The following is a 19,389-nucleotide window of genomic DNA, read 5'->3' as shown; positions in this document are numbered from 1 at the left end:
AGGGAGTAACATTTTATGAAGGAAAGAAATACAAACCCTTATTGCTCTTGGTATATCGATCATAGTAAACCATATAATGTGGGGTTTTTTTTCATTAAAAGAAGTATGGGTTTCTGTAAAAAAAAAAATAATAATTATATTGACCTAGGTGGATGCACTGGCTCTCTGCCCTACCCCTCCAGCACTCACTGGAACGCCGGACTTTGGAGAAGGCAGAAGCATACTGCCACCGCACCACACTGCACCCACCCGCACGTTCAGGCTCTTAGCGGCTCACTGAGAGGCTGAACCAGGTGTTGGTTCAGGCTTGGGGGAAGTGGGGGGTATCCCGACTATATGGTCGGGATATTTCCAGACCCTGGGTCGGCTGAAAATGGGTCACAGAAGTGGAGAACGAACTGCACTCCGGTGATTCACAGGAAAAATTTAGCTTTGGACATACTTCTCCATTAGGGTTTTAGTATAGGTCTGTTTCCCATGTATACCATTAAAAAAGAACCTGCATGAGTGTCTTATCTGTGTGGTCTTGTAGTGATGTAGCTGGAACCATAGTAACAAAGGATTAGAGATAACTAGAGTTGCAACCCACCAAACAGGGTTGATTTAAAGAAACAGACTACACAGATGACGTACATATCTCTGAACTCACTTGCGGTTGGGGGGGGGAGCAAAAACCAGGAGGTTGAACCATGTTTTACCTGCCCCCCAACTGCCTTCCCCAGCTGTAAAGGCAGCTGTATGGTGGTATACATATGCGTAGCAAAAATAATCCTCATGTTTGATGGGAAGTACTGCCTGCTGAACATGGCCCATGCAAATGGATGGGGCTGAGCTGCATCAGCGTGCAATGCATACAGTTTTGGCAGGGTTGTGCAAAATTTAGGGGGTTAAAACAGGCAGTGTCACAAATCCCACCTGCAAAGAAGGCAGCTTCTACTTCCCCTCTCCAGACGTGATATATCACATGACAAGGGAGAAACCAGAAAGATTCTGCCCTCATTCCTCAGCAGTGCCGGGCTGAGAGTAAGGCAAGTTCTCAGTCTCAGCACCAGCTCTCTTCCACCCCCTGCAGGATGGAGGGAGAAAAAAGCCAAATCCTCTCTCCAGAAGCAGCCAGCAGCTGCTCCTTCTATCAGTGAGGACCAGGACAAGCAGCCAGTGCACTCTCCCCTCCCCTTAGCACAGGGTCTGAGACACGTGCCTCTTCTGCCCTCATCTTGTCATGGCCCTAAAATCTGGCTGCATAAAAGATTTGTTTGCTATTGTCCAACTTCTGTAGGCAGCAGTATAATCCTTTTGTCTCAGAATTAATCTTGTATGCCCTAGTAAACGATAAAGCAAAGCACTTGTGTTTTATAGTTTTATTTTTATGACCTTGCTTGTACATTAACCACTTCTTACAGACAGTTTTTTATTCTTGATCTCTAAGTGTTCCAACTTTAACCGCTTCACGGCAACACATAGCAGAACTACTGCTACAGGGCAGCAGGGCTGTGCAAAATCACGTGTATATACACGATTTAGCATTTTCGGGTAGGGACCTGCGCTGCCATTGGCGGCTACAGATCTTGATCACTGGGTCCTGGCCGGAGATTCCCAGCGATCTCCGAATTTTACTGACAGGGAAGAGACCTATGTGTAAACTCCAGCCAGCAGTAACATGCTGCACAGCAGAGAAATACACAGCAGTATGTTTCCCAAGTAAAACAAACACACAGAGCACACGGTTAACCCTTTGATTGCCCCAGATGTTAACCCCTTCCTGTCCAGTGTCATTAGCACAGTGTCAGTGCTTTTCATTAGCACTGATCACTGTATTAGTGCCATTGGGATGTCAGTGACAGTTAGTCAGTTCCCCCCCAGTGTCAGAATGCCCACTGCAGTCCTGCTATAAGTCATTGATCACCGCCATTACTAGTATATAAAAAGAAAAAATAATTCCAGTATATATACACTGCCATTAGTGGACACTATAACTTTCATGTAAACCAATTAATTTACACGTATTGGGATTTTTTTTTTTTAGCATACACATGAAGCAGAGTACATTTTGGCCTAAATTTATGAAGAAATTAGATTTTTTTAATTTTTTTACTGGATATGTTTTATAGCAAAACGTCAAAAATATTGGGGGGGGGGGGGGGTTTCTAAATCGTTGGCCTTTTTTTGTTTATAGTGCAAAAATAAAAGACACACAGGTGATCAAATACCGCCAAAAGAAAGCTCTACTTGTGGGAAAAAAAGGATATAAATTTCATTTATGTGCAGCACTGCATGGCCGCGCAATAGTTAAAGTAACGCAGCGCCATATCGCAAGAAATGGCTCGGTCAGGAAGGGGGGGGGGGGGGAAATCCTCTGGAGGGCAAGTGGTTATCCAACAGCTTAAACTGAGACAGGAGTTTACCTGAGACATGTTCTGTGTGTTCTAGCGGTGTGAGAAATGCTGCACAAGAGAACAAATCTTTCGCCCCAGTTATGCTACTTTGCTATTTCATAGATGAGATGCATTCCTAAAGTCATTTAACATTGAGTGCCATCAAGGGAAGCGTGTTGTATGCAGAGTTGATGCGGCCCACTTGGAATTCAAAGACTTTGCACAGAAACACTGCAATTATCTTGTATTTGTCTTATGTTGCCTGACAACTCTCAAAGGTAACTCGTGGAATAAAAAAACACAGCTTATGCACTTTGCTTTGGTTGTAGTGTTTTTCTCAACCACATACCTAGGAAACAAGCATTTCTTCAACATTCCTGAAGAACACATTTCACACTATAATGTGATGTAATATGATGTAAAGTAGTCTGAATACACATCTGGGACATACACATTCAGTCAAAACCACCAACACATCTCAGACATCAGCGATCCCGTGTTTAGCAGATCTGTCCATGCATACAGTACTGTAAGATCAAATCTAACAGATCACCCACATTAGACCAAATATAATTAAAGCATTCCGATGTCCACCATCTGGTAACATTTACTGTTCATACAGCTGGATTTCCATCTTTAATATTTAATTGAGTGAATAACAATTGGGTTAAGGGCTTTATAAAAATGTGCTTTTTTTTTTTTTTTCTTGGAAAACCATTTGCGCAGCTAACAAATCTAACCTACTTTCTCCTACAGCACTGTATAAAAATAGCTAGCTCAATCTAATGTGATATGAGCTGTGTTATTTTTGTACGGCGCTTCCAGTTCTGCAGAAGGTCTCATCTCAAAATCTCAGGTGAGCAGTGAGAAAGTCAGGTCAGTTCCTCCTATTAATCTGTAATGCCTCAGTGGGCATACTTCTAATATCCTACATTTTGGATGTCACCTGCACACACAAAATAAAATATATTTGCAAGAATATGTAATAACATATAAGAAAAATGTTCATATGCAGTAAATATATCAAAATTAAAGCCAAATAAGTGCATGGTAATGAAAAACCAGTCTGAAGTGAACAAAAGCCTGTCGTCACAACTCCAATGGGATCAAAATTCATCCAAGTCGGTATTGGGTAGCTTTCCATATTAATTGTGTATATAATTAATGTTTTTAAATAAACTGTACTGATATGTGTGCATATACATACATACTGTATATTGTACAAGGTCCAATGACCAATGCTGTGCATATTTTGCATTGCATTGTACCATCATTGTACCATGTGGGTAGCACAGTGGCTAAATGGTTAGCACTTCCGCCTGGCAGTACTAAGGTCGCTGGTTCGATTCCCAACCACGGCACCACCTGCCTGGAGTTTGCATGATCTCCCTGTGCCTGCGTGGGTTTCCTCCGGGTTCTCCGGTTTCCTCCCACACTCCAAAAGACATGCTGGTAGGTTAATTGGATCCTGTCTACATTGGCCCTGGTATGCATATGTATGAATGAAAGTTAGGGACCTTAGATTGTAAGCCCCTTGAGTGTTAGGGACTGATGTGAACGTACAATATATATGTAAAGCACTGCATAAATTGATGGCGCTATATAAGTACCTGAAATAAATAAAAATAAAATCATACAATATGCATGCAGCGGTAAAAGAAAAAAAAAAAAAAAAAAAAAAAAAAAAGACAGTAACAAGCTGTACTTTTATACAAAATATTAAAACCTCACATCTCTGGTGTCTATCATGAAGAATTAATGGCCGTTTAGACAGTCCTGTGTTAAGAGAAACACAGCTGCTTCTCAATGGTTTTCTCAGCAGTTGTTCTTCATATTTAGCAGCTGCTGTTTTGTTTTTTTTTTTTAAAAAAAGGTTCTTTACTCTGGATTACAATGATAGTGAGGAAATTGTTCCTGGGTTTTTATCACATTACATAGCCAACAGCAAGTAAGGGAATGGCCTTACTTGCAAATCAATGTAATGATTATGCTTTATGGTAATGCCTAACAATGGCAGACTGGCAAAATACCAGCTACTGTGATGGCTGGGTTACTTCATAACAATTATTTGTTCTTGTTCTGTTTCCTTGCTCATATGGATAGTCTATTACACTCGCCACCCACTTTATTAGGTACACCTGTTCAATTGCTTGGTAACACAAATTGCTAAATCAGCCAGTCACAGCAACTCAATGCATTTAGGCATCTAGATGTGGTGAAGACAACTTGCGGAAGTTGAAATTAAGCATCAGAATGGACAAGAAAGGGGATTTAAGTGACTTTGAACGTGGCATGGTTGTTGGTGCCAGAGAGGCTGGTCTGAATATTTCAAAAACTGCTGAACTGGGATTTTCACGCTTAACCATCACTAGGATTTACAGAGAATGGTCTGAAAAAGAGAAAATATCCAGTGAGTGGCAGTTGTGTGGACAAAAATGCCTTGTTGATTTCATGAGGTCAGAAAAGAATGGGTAGACTAGTTGTTGGGACATTCAGATGGTAGAATTAGAATTTGTTGTAAACAACATGAAAGCACGGATCCATCCTGCCTTGTATCAATGATTCAGGCTGGTGGTGGTGTATTGGTGTGGGGATATTTTCTTGGTACTAGCAAGGTGTACCTAATAAAGTGGCCGGTAAATGTATGTATTCAATGATATTTGAATTTGATGCAATATAATTCTAAAGATTTGGAGTCTTTATCCTAAATTCACACAGCTAAAATTAATGCCTTTTTGGGACAAAATGCATAAGCTGGTTTTTACCCATTTTTTATGTTAATAAATGGACGTCTAGTTTGCAGAGTTTACCATGTTGCCGGCTTTTTTTTTAATGTTAGTATGATATTGAGCCTACAGGAACTACAAGCCAAAGCACCTTTGCTTGTGATCTAGAGATTCTAGAGCTGCTTATTTTTCTTTTTCAAAAATAAGACGTATCCCTGACTAAAGAATGGTAAGCTGCAATATATTACATTTTGGGTTTTGCGTTTAATACCACTTTAGGCTTATGTCTTAATGCTGTGGAAAAACTGTTTCAGTTTGACACTGAAAAAGCTGCCTATGTTTATTTAATAATATAAAAAGAGTGCAGCACTAAATGAAATAAAAACATACATAAAAAATAATGACAGTCCACATTAGAATCCGTGAATAAGTGTATTTCCATCAAAACAAAGAAAATGGAGGACCCACTCTTCCCACAAGAATGAAGATACAGTGACACGCCAAGGTGCTTCTGGTAACCACAGGCCAGTATAAACCCTTACAGAAGCACTTGGGCCTTCAACGTAGTGAAAAGCCAAAAAAAAAAAAAGACTTATAGTGATCGATCCCACAGCATAGCAGTGTTCAGATCCTATGGCTCCTCAGAAACACTCCACTAAAAAGGAGCCATAGGATCTGAACTCTGCTATGTTGGGGGATCGATCCCTATAAGCGGTTTTTGGCTTTTCATTAAGTTGAAGGCCCAACTGCTCCAGTAAAGGTTTATACTCACCTGTGATTACCAGATGCGCCTTGGAGTGTCACTGTATCTTCATTCTTGTTGGAAGAATGGGTCCTCCCTTTTGTTTGCTTTGATGGAAATACACTTATTGTCACGGAATCTAATGTGGACATTTATTTGACCACGGTGGACAGTCACCATTTTTTAAGTATGTTTATTTCATTTAGCGCTGCACTCATTTATATTTTTTGCATTGGGGTTTGGTATTTTTGTGCTAGTTACTTTTATGTTTATCCAACTGCAGAATTATATTAAGTATAATTATGTTTATTTGATGCAGATAAAGCAATAAAGATAGAAAATTGCTAAATGTTCAATGGATTAATGTATGTGAATGTGAGACATAAAAAACATGGTTCCAACCCTTTGCCCTCAGCGGCACTATTTTCGATTTTTCCTCTTATCAGTCATATCTACTATCCTCTTGTGAAACACAGCCAGCAGGCCCTTTGGGACAACTCACACTGGTCTGAGACTGAAAGCTTATCATTTTTATTACGTGCCAAGCATGTAATAACTAAAATGAATGTAGCTTTCTACAGCTATAGCAATTACTGTGGAAAACTATGACCTCTATTTTTGTAAAAGTATCAGTCAAAAGTAAAGCTTAAAAAAACCCAAAAAAAATCTCTTAAAAAAAAAAATGGTACGAGAAATCATCCTTGCACTGATAAAAGGACACCATAATATAAATGTGTCTGGTTCTCCAATGTAATAACCACTGAAACCCCCAGAGAATGCGAGTTTAGCTATAAATCCATCACAAGCCAATCTCGCCTGGCAAGTCCGAATTCCTGCTGCTTCTCTTAGACCGTTTATTTTTCCAGTCTTGACAATATACAAGTCAAATAATGACTTTCACATTCCAGCTGCCTGTTTTCCACATACAGAACAATAGAAACACAAACATCACATTCTGCAGTATACTGTACTTGTTCTTAGACTAATTTAGCCTTGAGATGAGAAAACCAGACACACCACTGATCCTTGGATATTTATGAACAATTAAAATGTGTAACTGAGGTCACACTTAGATCTGTGCTTATCCATTTAGCCATCTTTAGAAATGACTAAGTTTGGATGGGCTGATCCAAAAGAATCCAGATTCAGGAAATATCTTTCATATAGGATTACTCATAAATATCTACAAATCAACTGGCCAACTATTTCAATCACATGTTCAAAAATTCTGGCACAATAGTGGGAGTAGTAAGGATTTATACACACAGGAACTAGATACAAAAGCCAAGTTTCTGGACTAGTGCTAAGATACTCTTCTGGTTGGGGGACCAAGTAAACAGAAACTTTGGTATCAGCAGTCTGTATATTATGTAACACTGCACGATGTGAAGACAAACCACTGCTACAAAGTATGCTATGGGGCACGGAGTAGTTTGGCTCAATACACAGTGAAATGTCAATTCAATACCCAACAAAAAGGCATAAAAAAGGTGCTTGCTGTGAGGCCACTTTTAATTCTAGTAAATGGTTTTACAGATTCCTGGATATGATTCTATTTCTGAAAGCTGTTACTTTTCAAAATTTCTCCATCAGCCCACTGGTTTCTGCCTTTTGTAAGACCTAGTGTATGCACGTAGATTAAGACGATCAGGTGGGCCATAGACCCCCAGATCTTTCAAAAATGGATCTGCTACATGCTGGACTTGAAATCTTGTAATAACTAAAATCAACCAGGAAGGAAGCCAGTGCTTAGAGTAAACTATATTAGTTGTGTTCTATTGCATGTATTAGTAGCTATCTGCAGGTCATCAGTGGTGAGAAGCATATCATTTGTCTCACTGAAGGTAAAGAATGTATGTGAGATTCACACCAACAAACGTGCACCATAAAATAACACCACTGCATATTAAAATCATCCACAATGAACACCCCAAAAAGAATAAGGCATTTTACCTGATAAAACCGTGTGTGCTTCAAGTTGTAGAACATTTTGAAGCCATACCATTAAATAATGTTTTATATAGAAAGGAAAGATATTCAGTTTCAACACATTTGTACTTACTGCCAGAAATTCAGCACTGGTGGCTTATGCCATGAGGCCAATACTACTGAGAACAAGGTAAAAATCTTCAACATGCTGCTCAATTTGGGCTTCTTAATGTATCGAATAATTATAGACAGGCGCTAAGCAAATAAAGTGTGCATAAATTTGTAAAAGAAGCCTGGTTAACAACATACCCCTGAATCCAGGCATCTTAATATATTACACCTATTAGAGGTGCTAGGTTTTCCTATAACATATATATGCAAATTAAAAGTCCATAAGTGACTATATATTAGAAAAATAACAGTCCTTTCTACTCCACTGTGCTGTGACCCTTAAAGGTGTATAAATATCTTCACCACATGCCAACAGGGTATAAAAGTGAATTGCTCACTCCCTAGACTTTTTGACCCCGGTTAAGGAGGTCAAATGCACATTTTGATAATATATGGAGCCATTCTCTCTGGTTTTCCTAGGGTGTTTCTCCCCACCAACACCTCTCCATTGAACATGCCCAAAAATATGGTAATAGGGTTAACAGCAAACTCTCCAATTCATCTGTGTATTCAATGTGGGCTAATCCTTTCTTGAGGAGAAGTGGTGCCAAGCTGCTCAGATAAACCAAACAGATTTAAGACTGTTGTAAGTGTAGCATTTATTAAATTGACATAGTGAACAAAATTAATCAAATGTACACTCACATGAAGCGGTGCCTATTGTACTGGAACCAGTATAGTTTCCACAGCCTGTGAATGTCGAGTATGGTCGACGTGCACTACAATGGCTCTCTATGGCAGAACGACATCCCCGGAAGCGACGTAATGATGCTTCAACATACGTTTGGCCGAGCGGCGACTTCAGGAAGTTTCTTAATGCATCGGTCCAAGTTTCTATGCTTGAAAAATTGCTCTTGAACCAGAGCATTTCAAACTTATCTCCACATATTATACCTCCCTGTCCCACTCTAGGACTAAACGTCTTACCCAAACTGAATTCAGTTGAAAAAGGGATGTACAGTTGTGTTCAAAATAATAGCAGTCAGACATCACTAACCTGATCAATCATTGTTTTTGGTAGAAATGATATTTCTACATGGCAAATAATTTACTAGCAGGTGTAGTAGAGTAATAGAAACCCAACAGACCCAACAGTCATGACATGCATGCTGCTGATTCTCTGTAATTGAATCACTAATTGAAAGGGGCATGTTCAAAATAATAGCAGTGTGGAGTTCTATTAATGAGGTCATTCATTCTTTGAAAAACAGGTGGCAATTATTGCCCTTATTTAAGGAAGGAAGGCAGCAAATGTTGTACATGCTGGTTACAGTGCATTTCTCTCTGAAATGCTGAGGAAAATGGGTTGTTCCAGACATTGTTCAGAAGAACAGCGCACCTTGATTAAAAAGTTGATTGGAGAGGGGAAAACATATAAAGAAGTGCAGAAAATGATAGGCTGCTCAGCTAAAATGATCGCAAATGCTTTAAAATGGCAACCAAAACCTGAAAGACATGGAAGAAAGCGAATAACTACCATTCAAATGAATAGAAGAATAGCCAAAATGGAAAGTACTCAGCCAACAATCAGCTCCAGGAAGATCAAAGAAGGTCTAAAAAGTTACCTGTGGGTACTGTTACAATTATGAAAAGCCAAGCTATCTGCAAGAAGCCCCTGCAAAGTCCCACTGTTGAAAAAAAGATGTGCTGAAGAGGTTACAATTTGCCAAAGAGCACATTGACTGGCCTAAAGAGAAATGGCGCAACATTTTGTGGACTGATGAAAGTAAGATTGTTCTTTTTGGGTCTAGTGGCCAGAGACAGTTTGTCAGACGACCCCCAAACACTGAATCCAAGCCACAGTACACTGTGAAGACAGTGAAGCATGGTCGCGCAAGCATCATGATATGGGGATGTTTCTCATACTATGGTGTTGGGCCTATTTATCGCATACCAGGGATAATAGATCAGTTTGAAAACATAAGAATACTTGAAGAGGTCATGCTGTCTTATGCTGAAGAGGAAATGTCCTTGAAATGGGTGTTCCAACAAGACAACGACCCCAAACACACCAGTAAACGTGCAACATCTTGGTTCCAGACCAACAAGATTGACGTTATGGAGTGGCCAGCCCAATCCCCGGATCTTAATCCAATAGAAAACTTGTGGGGTGACATCAAAAATGCAGTTTCTGAGGCAAAACCAAGAAATAGAGAAGAACTGTGGAATGTAGTCCAATCATCCTAGGCTGGAATACCTGTTCACAGGTGCCAGAAGTTGGTTGACTCCATGCAACACAGATGTACAGCAGTTCTCAGAAACAGTGCTTATACAACTAAATATTAATTAAGTGATTCAAAGGAAAGCAAAATCTTCAAACATTTTTCAGTTTATATAGTGAATGTTTGAGTTTGTAAAGAAGAATACAAAACACTGCTATTTTTTTGAACAGTCTAATATTCACTTTTCTTCAATTATTTTAGAGCAACAACACAAATTTAATATATTTTTCTTCATGTTTTGATTTGGAATAGAATGTGTAGTGTTCCCAATGCATTTGTGTGTATGGAAATAAAAGCAACTCTTCTGATAATTATTTTCACTCAGAAATCTTGTGAGTAGCACCTGGTTGTGGCCAGTTCATGGACATATAGTTACATAGTCTGACTGAAAAAAAGACAAAAGTCCATCCAGTTCAACCATTAAAAAAAAAAAAAAAAAAGTTATAATCCTACACCTACAGTTGACCAAGCAGAAGGCAACCCCCCCCCCCCCAGCAAAGCATGATTTAATTTGCTCCTGCAGGGGAAAATATCCTTCCTGATCCCCCGAGAGGCAATCGGATGTTCCCTGGATCAACTTTACCTATAAATGTTAGTATCCAGTTATACTCTATGTATCCAAGAAAGAATCCAGGCCTTTTTCAAACCAATCCACTGAGCTGGCCAGAACCAAATCTTGAAGGAGTCTATTCCACATTTTCACAGCTCTCACTGTGAAGAAACCTTTCCGTATTTGGAGATTAAATTTATTTTCCTTCAGACGTAAAGAGTACCCCTTGTCCTCTGTGATGAGCTCAGGGTGAATAACTCTACACCGAGTTCACTATATGAACCACTGATACATTTATACAGGTTGATCATATCTCCCCTTAATCTCCTCTTCTCAAGAAAGAATAAATTCAGTTCCTCTAATCTTTCCTCATAGCTGAGCTCCTCCATGCCTCTTATCAGTTTTGTTGCCCTTCTCTGTACTTTCTCCAGTTCCCCAATGTTCTTTTTGTAAATTGGTGCCCAAAACTTAACTGCATATTCCAGATGAGGTCTTGCTAATGACTTGTACAGGGGTAAAATGAGATATCTCTCTCTGGAGTCTATACCTCTTTTAACACAAGACAGGATTCTGCTCGCTTTAGAAACCGCAGCTTAGCATTGCATGCCATTATTAAGCTTGTGATCTACCAGAACTCCCAGATCCTTCTCCACCATTGATTCCCCCAGTTGTACCCCCCCTAGTATGTATGATGCATGCATATTCTTAGCCCCCAAGTGCAGAACCTAACATTTATCAACATTAAACCTCATTTGCCACATAGTTGCCCAATAAAACAGTGCATTGAGGTCGGCTTGAAAGTTGGAGACATCCTGTAAGGATGTTATTCCACTGCACAGCTTGGTGTCATCTGCAAAGACTGAAATGGTATTTATATTCCCAGACCCTGTATAGTTTATCAATATATTAAAAAGTAAGGGTCCCAACACTGAACCTTGGGGTACACCACTGACAACCCTAGACCATTCTGAGTAAGAATCATTAACCACTACTCTTTGTATACGATTTTTAGCCAGTTTTCTATGATTTACATACAGATTTTTCCAAGCCCGTAGACTTTACCTTACACATTAGCCGTGTGTGGGGAACTGTGTCAAACGCTTTTGCAAAATCCAAGTATACCACGTCCACCGCCACCCCTCTGTTCAAGGTTTTGCTCACCTCCTCATGAAAAGAAATCAGATTTGTTTGACAACTTCTGTCTTTCATGAATCCACGCTGTCTGTTGCTTAAAATATTTTTTTCTACAAGAACTCATCTATGTGGTCTTTTATTAAACTCTCCAGTATCTTCCAAACTATAGAAGTTAAACTAACAGGTCTATAATTACTTGGTAAAGATTTTGACACCTTTTTAAATACTGGCACCACATTGGCCTTACGCCAATCCAGTTGTACTGTGCCAGTCATTAAAGAGTCCCTTAAAATTAGAAACAATGGCTTTGAAATGACTGAGCTCAATTCTTTAAGGACCCATGGGTGTATGCCATCTGGTTCAGGTGCTTTATTCACCTTTATTCTGGCTAAATATTTTTGAATCATATCAATTGTGAGCCAATATGGATCATCTGGAGCTGTGTCATTGCCATGCCCATTATGGACAAGAGCTCCCCCATGCTCCTTTGTATACACAGAGCTGAAGAAGGTATTTAATAAATTTGCCTTCTCTTTGTCCCCAGTCACCCACTCTAGATTATTTTGTAAAGGGCCTACATGCTTGGACCGGACCTCTTTACTATTAATATATTTGAAGAATTTTTTGGGGTTGGTTCTGCTATCTTTTGCAATCTGCGTTCATTTTCAATCTAACTACCCCATTATAATCTACTTCTCCCTCCCCCTTCGATCCTAGTTTAAATACTCCTCCAGCCTTCCCATAAACCTCTCCCCCAGCACAGCAGACCCCGTTCCATTTAGGTGCAAACCATCTCTAGCATATAGGCTGCATCCCAATGAAAAGTCGGCCCAGTGCTCTAGAAACCCAAATCCTTCCCTCTTACACCAGGTCTTTAGCCATGCATTTAGTTCTCTAATCTCCCCTTGTCTTTCCTGAGTTGCGCATGGCACAGGTAATATTTCAGAGAATATCACCTTGGAGGTCCTTCCTTTCAACTTGCAGCCTAGTTCTTTAAATTAATTCTTAAGGAGCCTCCACCTTCCATGTATTCTGTCATTGCTTCTAACATGGACCAAGACAGCTGGGTCATGCCTAGCCCCTCCCAGTAATTTATCAACCCAGTCCACCACATGCCGAACCCTGGCACTAGGGAGACAGCAAACCATTTGGTTGAGGCAATCCTGGTGAGAGTCAGTAAGTCCTTCTGATTATAGAATCCCCTACTACCACCAGCTGTCTAGGCCTTCCTACACTACCATTACCACCCCTCCAAGATGGTCTGCCCTCCCGACTGTTAGGGATAGCAATGACATCCAGGGTTGCCACCCCTGAGCTTGCCATCCCCACATGGTCAAATTATGTTTTTTCCACTTATGGATTGTGGCCCCAACAGTGCTCATGGAACATTCAGAAGTTTAGAACTTCTTCTGTAACCAATGCCATCAGTATGTTTTGCAATAATAAGGTTGCAAAGGTCTTGAGAGAGCTCTTTGCTTTTACCTATCATGAGATGTTTCTTGTGTCACACCTTGCGAATGAGACACTTTTTTATAGGCCATCAGCTGAGGCTGAACCAGCCCATATTAATTTACACTGACAAGGGGCAGGATTGTTTTCTAATTACAGATAGATTTCAGCTGATGTCTTGGCTTTCCATGACTTTTTGCACCTTCCTTTCTTCATGTGTTTAATACTTTAATACTTGTTATTCAATTTTATTACATATAACTCAATTTCTGAATGTATTTGTTTTGGTTTCTTTGTATGTATGGATTGCATGGGTTGCTACCGACATGTGGTGAAAACGTCATGTCAATAGCGCCTTTAGAAATATATTTACTGAGAACAATGGTGATGTGTTCAATACTTATTTTACCTGCTGTATGTAATGCTTTACGTTGCATATTAGGTTAAGTGGAGGAGGACACTCTCCCTAACGTTACTAAAACACTTCTACGTTTACTGTATTTTTATGCTAAGAAATTAAAAATGCCACATTGGAAATCCACCATCCTCCCCTCCATATCTTTATGGCTTGCTCTTGGTTAATAAGACAATTCCCACGTACAAATTGACATATGAGGCACGGGGATGCCCTGAGAAGTGCGATAAGGTCTGGTGCCCCTGATTAGATTCTCAAGATATGGTTACTCCAGAACAGTGTTCTATGCCTACATGTACATAAATTACCTACTCTCATTGGCTCGAAGGTCATTTGATATACAGTACCTATGTCTTTGAAACTTTTGTAATGCTACATTTCCTGTGTCATGTTTCGGTCTCGGGACACAGGTGTTTGGTCCTTTTCATTTATCACTGCACTAGTATGTATGGACATGCTGTTATTTGAGTTTAGTTTGTAAACTGCTGAGCTTTGTCTTGGTTTAAATTTTTGCTTGGTTTTGTATTTGTACGTTTTTTTTGCTTTTGTACGTTGCAAACATGGTAACATTTCGATAAAATATACCCTTAAAAAAAATCTTCAAGTGTTACTAAACCCAAAACAGTAAAATCAGTCTGTATATGCAGTAAAGTATGCTTGTTATACTCACTGTGAAACCTAAGGGGTTAATCCTCTGCATTGTGTAAAAATGCTGTTTGATCCTGACTTCTCTGATCCTCGAACAGTTCTTTATTTTAATTCTCTGATTTTAATATGATTGCTACTTGTTCACCATGTTAATGTCTACCTTTTCATGATCCATGTGATTCAATAAACACACTATTGCATTCACTCTTGTAGTGATATATTACCCCGCATAGGATTCAATTAACTATCTGTCAGGTGGTTTTGCACTAGTCAACTGCCATTTGGTTAGTTCTCTGATCCTCCCCTTTTTCTAGTGTCTCCCTCTTATTTCCTGATAAGACATCGTGTGGAGACACTCTGCACACTCTCAGTTTGGTGTGTATTGCTAGAGAGACTTTTTTTTTCTTAGGAGAGTGCATGTCATCAGCACAGGGCCAATCAGCACTGTCCAGACATAGGTCAGGGGTTTTGCATCCTCCTAGAGCAGAAAGAAAACTCTTCCTACAAGCGTTAACATGTACTCTGCTGGACACTGATAGAAGTCACAAGACTGCTCTAACTGCTGATAAGAAAAGGTATTTAGCAGTTTTTTTTAATAAAATAATTTTATTTCTGTGTACTGTGGGAGACCAGATAGAGTGAATGTAGGGTCCTGGGTTTAGTAACACTTTCAGCTTTTGATTTAAAAATAAAAAAATCCCTAACGCAATCTCCTGACACCTAATCCTCTTCGACCTGAACACTGAACACCCAACCACAATGCCCAAAAATAATGCCTTGAATCACAGCCCCCCCTTTCCCCAAAAACATAAAGCTTTAAGTGGTTACAAACCTCAGATATGAAATTTGAACAAAACAAATCCCTCTATAGTGTGTATGTGTCTCAATCCAGAGCCCTAAGCATCATTTCTCTCTGCTGCCTCGTTACTCTGCTATTAGCATGAGTAGCTTTTGACAAGTTTTCCTAACACCAAAAAAATGGTGACATGACAAGGACCTCCAGCAGATTGACAGCCTCAGCTCTGTGACTGTGTGCTGTGTGAAGTGTGGTGTGTCTCTTCCCTCCAATCAGCTCTCAGAGCTCTCCTCACTGAGCTCTACAGTATATAATTTCAGCTATCTGCCCCCTTTTTTCTGAACTCTCACACAAGCTTTAAAATTCAGCACTTTGAACGGATTTAGAGAACAGAAAACTGCAGGTAAACAGGTAAAACTTATGTAGGCTCTCAGCCTTGGGATCAGACAAGTGCTGTCTGGAGAGCTGAAAGCTAAACGATTTCCAGGACTCCAGCCGGAGAACAGTTGCAGAGCAGTCTCAGATCCAGAGGAGGGAGTCTCTTCCTATGCGGTCTGTCTGGTCCACCTAAAGGAAGCTTCTGCAGATCTTTGGTCATTCTATGATTCAACACATTGCACTTTCACTATGTGCATCTGGTGAGTGCGCATTTTTATCAAATTCCCTGCATGGATTAAAGTTATATGGAATATTTTGATTCCACCTGTGTAACAGGATCTGTATGCGGCACAATTTTCTGACAGGTGTTGGTCAGACCCTCACCGTCATATGAACACTTTCTTTGTTTTATGACTTTCACAGCTGCACTTCTTTATTTGTGCACATTATAGCGATTCACTCCCATGTTATCACTTGTGTTTAATATTTTTATATTTTCATATCAATAATATCTTTAATAGTGCACTTTTATATATTAATTTCTTCAGCGCTGCACCAATTTTTGTGTAAGTAAAACTTATGTAGGAGGATTTGTTTAATCTCTGTGTATATTTTACAGCCACCTTAACCCAACCCTTAAACAGGGATGAAGAAAATCAAAACTTACACATATGATGCCACCAGGACACAGAGGAGACATCTTCCAATGGGACACCTATTCCAATGACAACTAACAGGACATTTGCCATCACTTGAGAACCTGATGAGTTTTCACCATTCCCTACTTCATCAGAAATGAAAAGAAAAGTTTTGACTTTAGTTATAATTTAATTACCTCTTGATCCTGTCAGTGGAACCATGTTTTTTTTTTTAGTTCCTGTAACAGACCAAACTAACAAAATCAGCATTTGTAAGGTTTGGAAGAAAATATAATGCACTGGCAGGGGGAGCTTAAAATGGTCATTTTTGTTTCATATAAAAAGAAACATAGTTGTAACTGCTTAAAAAGTGGTAGCTGGAGTATGGATTTAATTTGTCTCTTAACTACAGTAAAATCAGCTTAAAAAGCAAAGTCTATCTAACACCTTTCCACAAGGTGACAACTATGCAATTTCACTTCAGGAAAAAAAAGCAATGTCACCCTATGACTGGAGGCAGGAAAATGACAGATCTACTAACAAAATAAACAGGTGTCAGTTTACGAAGTCCCTGACCCCAACAAGATAAGAAACTCTGATACTATGCTTACCATATTGACATGAAGGTCCAAGGTCTGTGACTCAAAAAGTATTATAAACCAGAAACAAACAGGCAAATAGCATTTTCGTGGAGAGACCTAGCAATGGCCTCTCCCATACGTCTCTCAAAACAGATGTGCCTTAATCTAAGGCAACACCTAACACTATACTATCACCATCCTGTTGTATACTGACCTTATCCCCCCTTTTATTGTATACTCACCTTATCCTGAGTTGGAAGAAGCCACTTACCGATTTACCAGCACCCAACTCAACTACAGGTACCAAAAACAACGAATTTGTCATTTTTCTTATCCACTAGGCATGGAATGTCACTTTAATGCTTTTCATCATTGTTTAATTAACGGCAGCGGAATGCAGAACTCAAGATGACCTATTTCATATGCTGACATCAGACAATGGCAGCGTGCAATTGTCCAGCTGTGTTGGCTTGTCAAGTGAATTATCTCTATTTTCCAGTGTAAGCTCAGAGTGTGTGAATTTTCTGTACTAAAATTAGCAAAGTGATGCCAGATTTTCACTGGTTACAGAGATCGAAGGACAAATGAACATGGGTTAGAAAACTTACGTTCCTCCTCTTTAGGATCAAGCTGTGTTACACTGACAGATAACCGGTCAACACGTTCTTGTAACGAGTTCACTCTAAAGGAAAAGCTGTGAGCTTCGTTGAACAGTTCCCCGAATATGTCTTCTGCATATTTACCTTAAACACAACAGAGTTAAATGAGAACAGCAAATCAAAATTGTATCTAGAATACAATTAAATAGAAATAGGAAAACATATAAACAATCACTGTATTACAGGAAACTTAGACATCCCCATTTTCTTTGGATTCCACTCTGTTATAATACAAAGAAATGACACTATGATCTTGGAGTTCATTTTTACTAAAAGCAAATAGGTTGTTCACTTTCCAGGGGTTGGTACACTTAAAATGTTTCCAGAAAATAGTAAATGTCCTGAAATTTCACTTTGCAAAGCATACCCCAATCACTTGCAAAGAGACAAAACACAACGCATTTTTGCTTGCTCATAATTGGTTAATGGAAGCCAGCAAAGCTTCACTGCATTCACTAACAACTGGGGAAAATTCCCTTGTAAAGCAAACACTCATTTGACTCTAGTGAATCAAACCCATAGGCCAGTCCAAAAATCCTCTTACTATAGAGTATATGTACTAGGCTCAGCATGTACCAGATTCATACTCCATGGACTGTCTGCTCTGACCGTCTGAGTGGACTCAGAAACTGCGGTCTTGGCTTTGGATCAAGACTTGCTCCAGACACTACTTTAGAACTTGATAACCATTTCAAAATGGCCCTATCCTCCTACAGTTGCTCTTTTTAACTATCAACTTCATTGCTGAAAAAGTAGTACAATACTTTTTTGATAATTATGAAATTACCTGCTAAATTTAAATAGCATGGAAATATGCACAGTTTACAAAGTACATAGAACCATCCTAACCTCACAGTAACTTACAATTCAATATCACTACCGCTTTTAAACAGGCGTACCTTCAAACTCTCTAGAACAGCAGTGAGGTTGTGAGACAAAGCCTATACATACACAGGGAGAACATACAAACACTGTGCAGATAGCAGCTATGTTTCAATGAAAAAGAAGATACAGCTATATCATACAGGGTAACAATCTGTATGTCAAAACTTTTACTACTGTTCTATTTCTACAAATAAAATGCTGTAAAATATTACTCTTTGGAAATAATTGTTTATGCAACTTGTTTAGTTGGAATAGTGGCCCTTGTTATTTTAAAGCATATCTAAAACCAACATTTTTCATTTTACTTTTGAATAAAGTGGTAAGGGGGTACAACTCTAACAGGTTTTTACTGCCATCTGTGCCCCTGTTAGGGTTTCACTTTCTAACAGGAGTCTTTTCAGGAATATCCCAAAAATTTTGAGTTGTCACCAAAAAATAAGATTAGAGGAAACCTTCCTTGCTCAATGTTTTTTTACGTAATGATAGTAAGTTACAGTACCCAAATAGCTTCCCTGAAAACACAAATGGGTAAAGCTCAATTTTCCAAACAAAGTATAAGCAGGTGTCTGATGTACAACAGATTAGATGATCACTGGTAGGAGTATGTGTGCAGGGCAGGGCAGAGCAGGGCAGGGGGGCATTCCTAAGCACTGGACACTGGTGGACATTTAGGATCATAAAAATGGATATATCAGGGTTCCAAGAGGGTGTAGTCAAAGCCAGGCTATAGGTGAGGGAGGGGACAGGTTTGAGATTAGTTACAATGAAACTGGAATTCTACTTTATTGTTGAACAAAGCAAAAAAAAAAAAATCAGGCCAGTTAAGAAGGGGAAACTTTATATTACAGACACTTGCTCCAGTGAAAACCTGAGTGGGAGTTTCCCACACTTTTGACACAGAGTGAGCAGAGATCTACACAAAAAAAAAAAAAAAAGACGGGCTCCCCCCCCCCCCCCACAAAAAAACAAACAAAAAAAAAACACAGCTAACAAGGGTTTTTACCATTCACAGAATGAAAAAAAGTTTTAGCTTTAGATCTACTTAAAATTACAACAGTCAAGGGAAAAGACATACAAATAGGCAGCTATAG

At 39.3% G+C, this 19,389-nt stretch overlaps 1 protein-coding gene across 3 annotated transcripts in view; it reads right to left on the bottom strand.

The window, feature by feature from the left end:
- Window positions 1-19,389, bottom strand: part of WASF1 (WASP family member 1) — a 131,142-nt gene that overhangs the window by 41,194 nt on the left and 70,559 nt on the right. For all 3 annotated transcript variants that reach the window (XM_089664678.1, XM_089664673.1, XM_089664686.1), the window contains exon 3: window positions 17,363-17,497. In XM_089664678.1, the coding sequence (XP_089520804.1) occupies window positions 17,363-17,497 (135 nt within the window). The remainder of the gene's footprint in view (window positions 1-17,362; window positions 17,498-19,389) is intronic.

This window comes from Staurois parvus, unplaced genomic scaffold (genome assembly GCF_062004578.1).
Source record: "Staurois parvus isolate SC_StPar_1 unplaced genomic scaffold, SC_StPar_1.0 ptg000048l, whole genome shotgun sequence".
In the NCBI taxonomy this organism is placed as follows: domain Eukaryota; kingdom Metazoa; phylum Chordata; class Amphibia; order Anura; family Ranidae; genus Staurois; species Staurois parvus.
The sequence above is the reverse complement of the archived record's forward strand: the minus strand, read 5'-3'. Positions and strand labels throughout refer to the sequence as shown.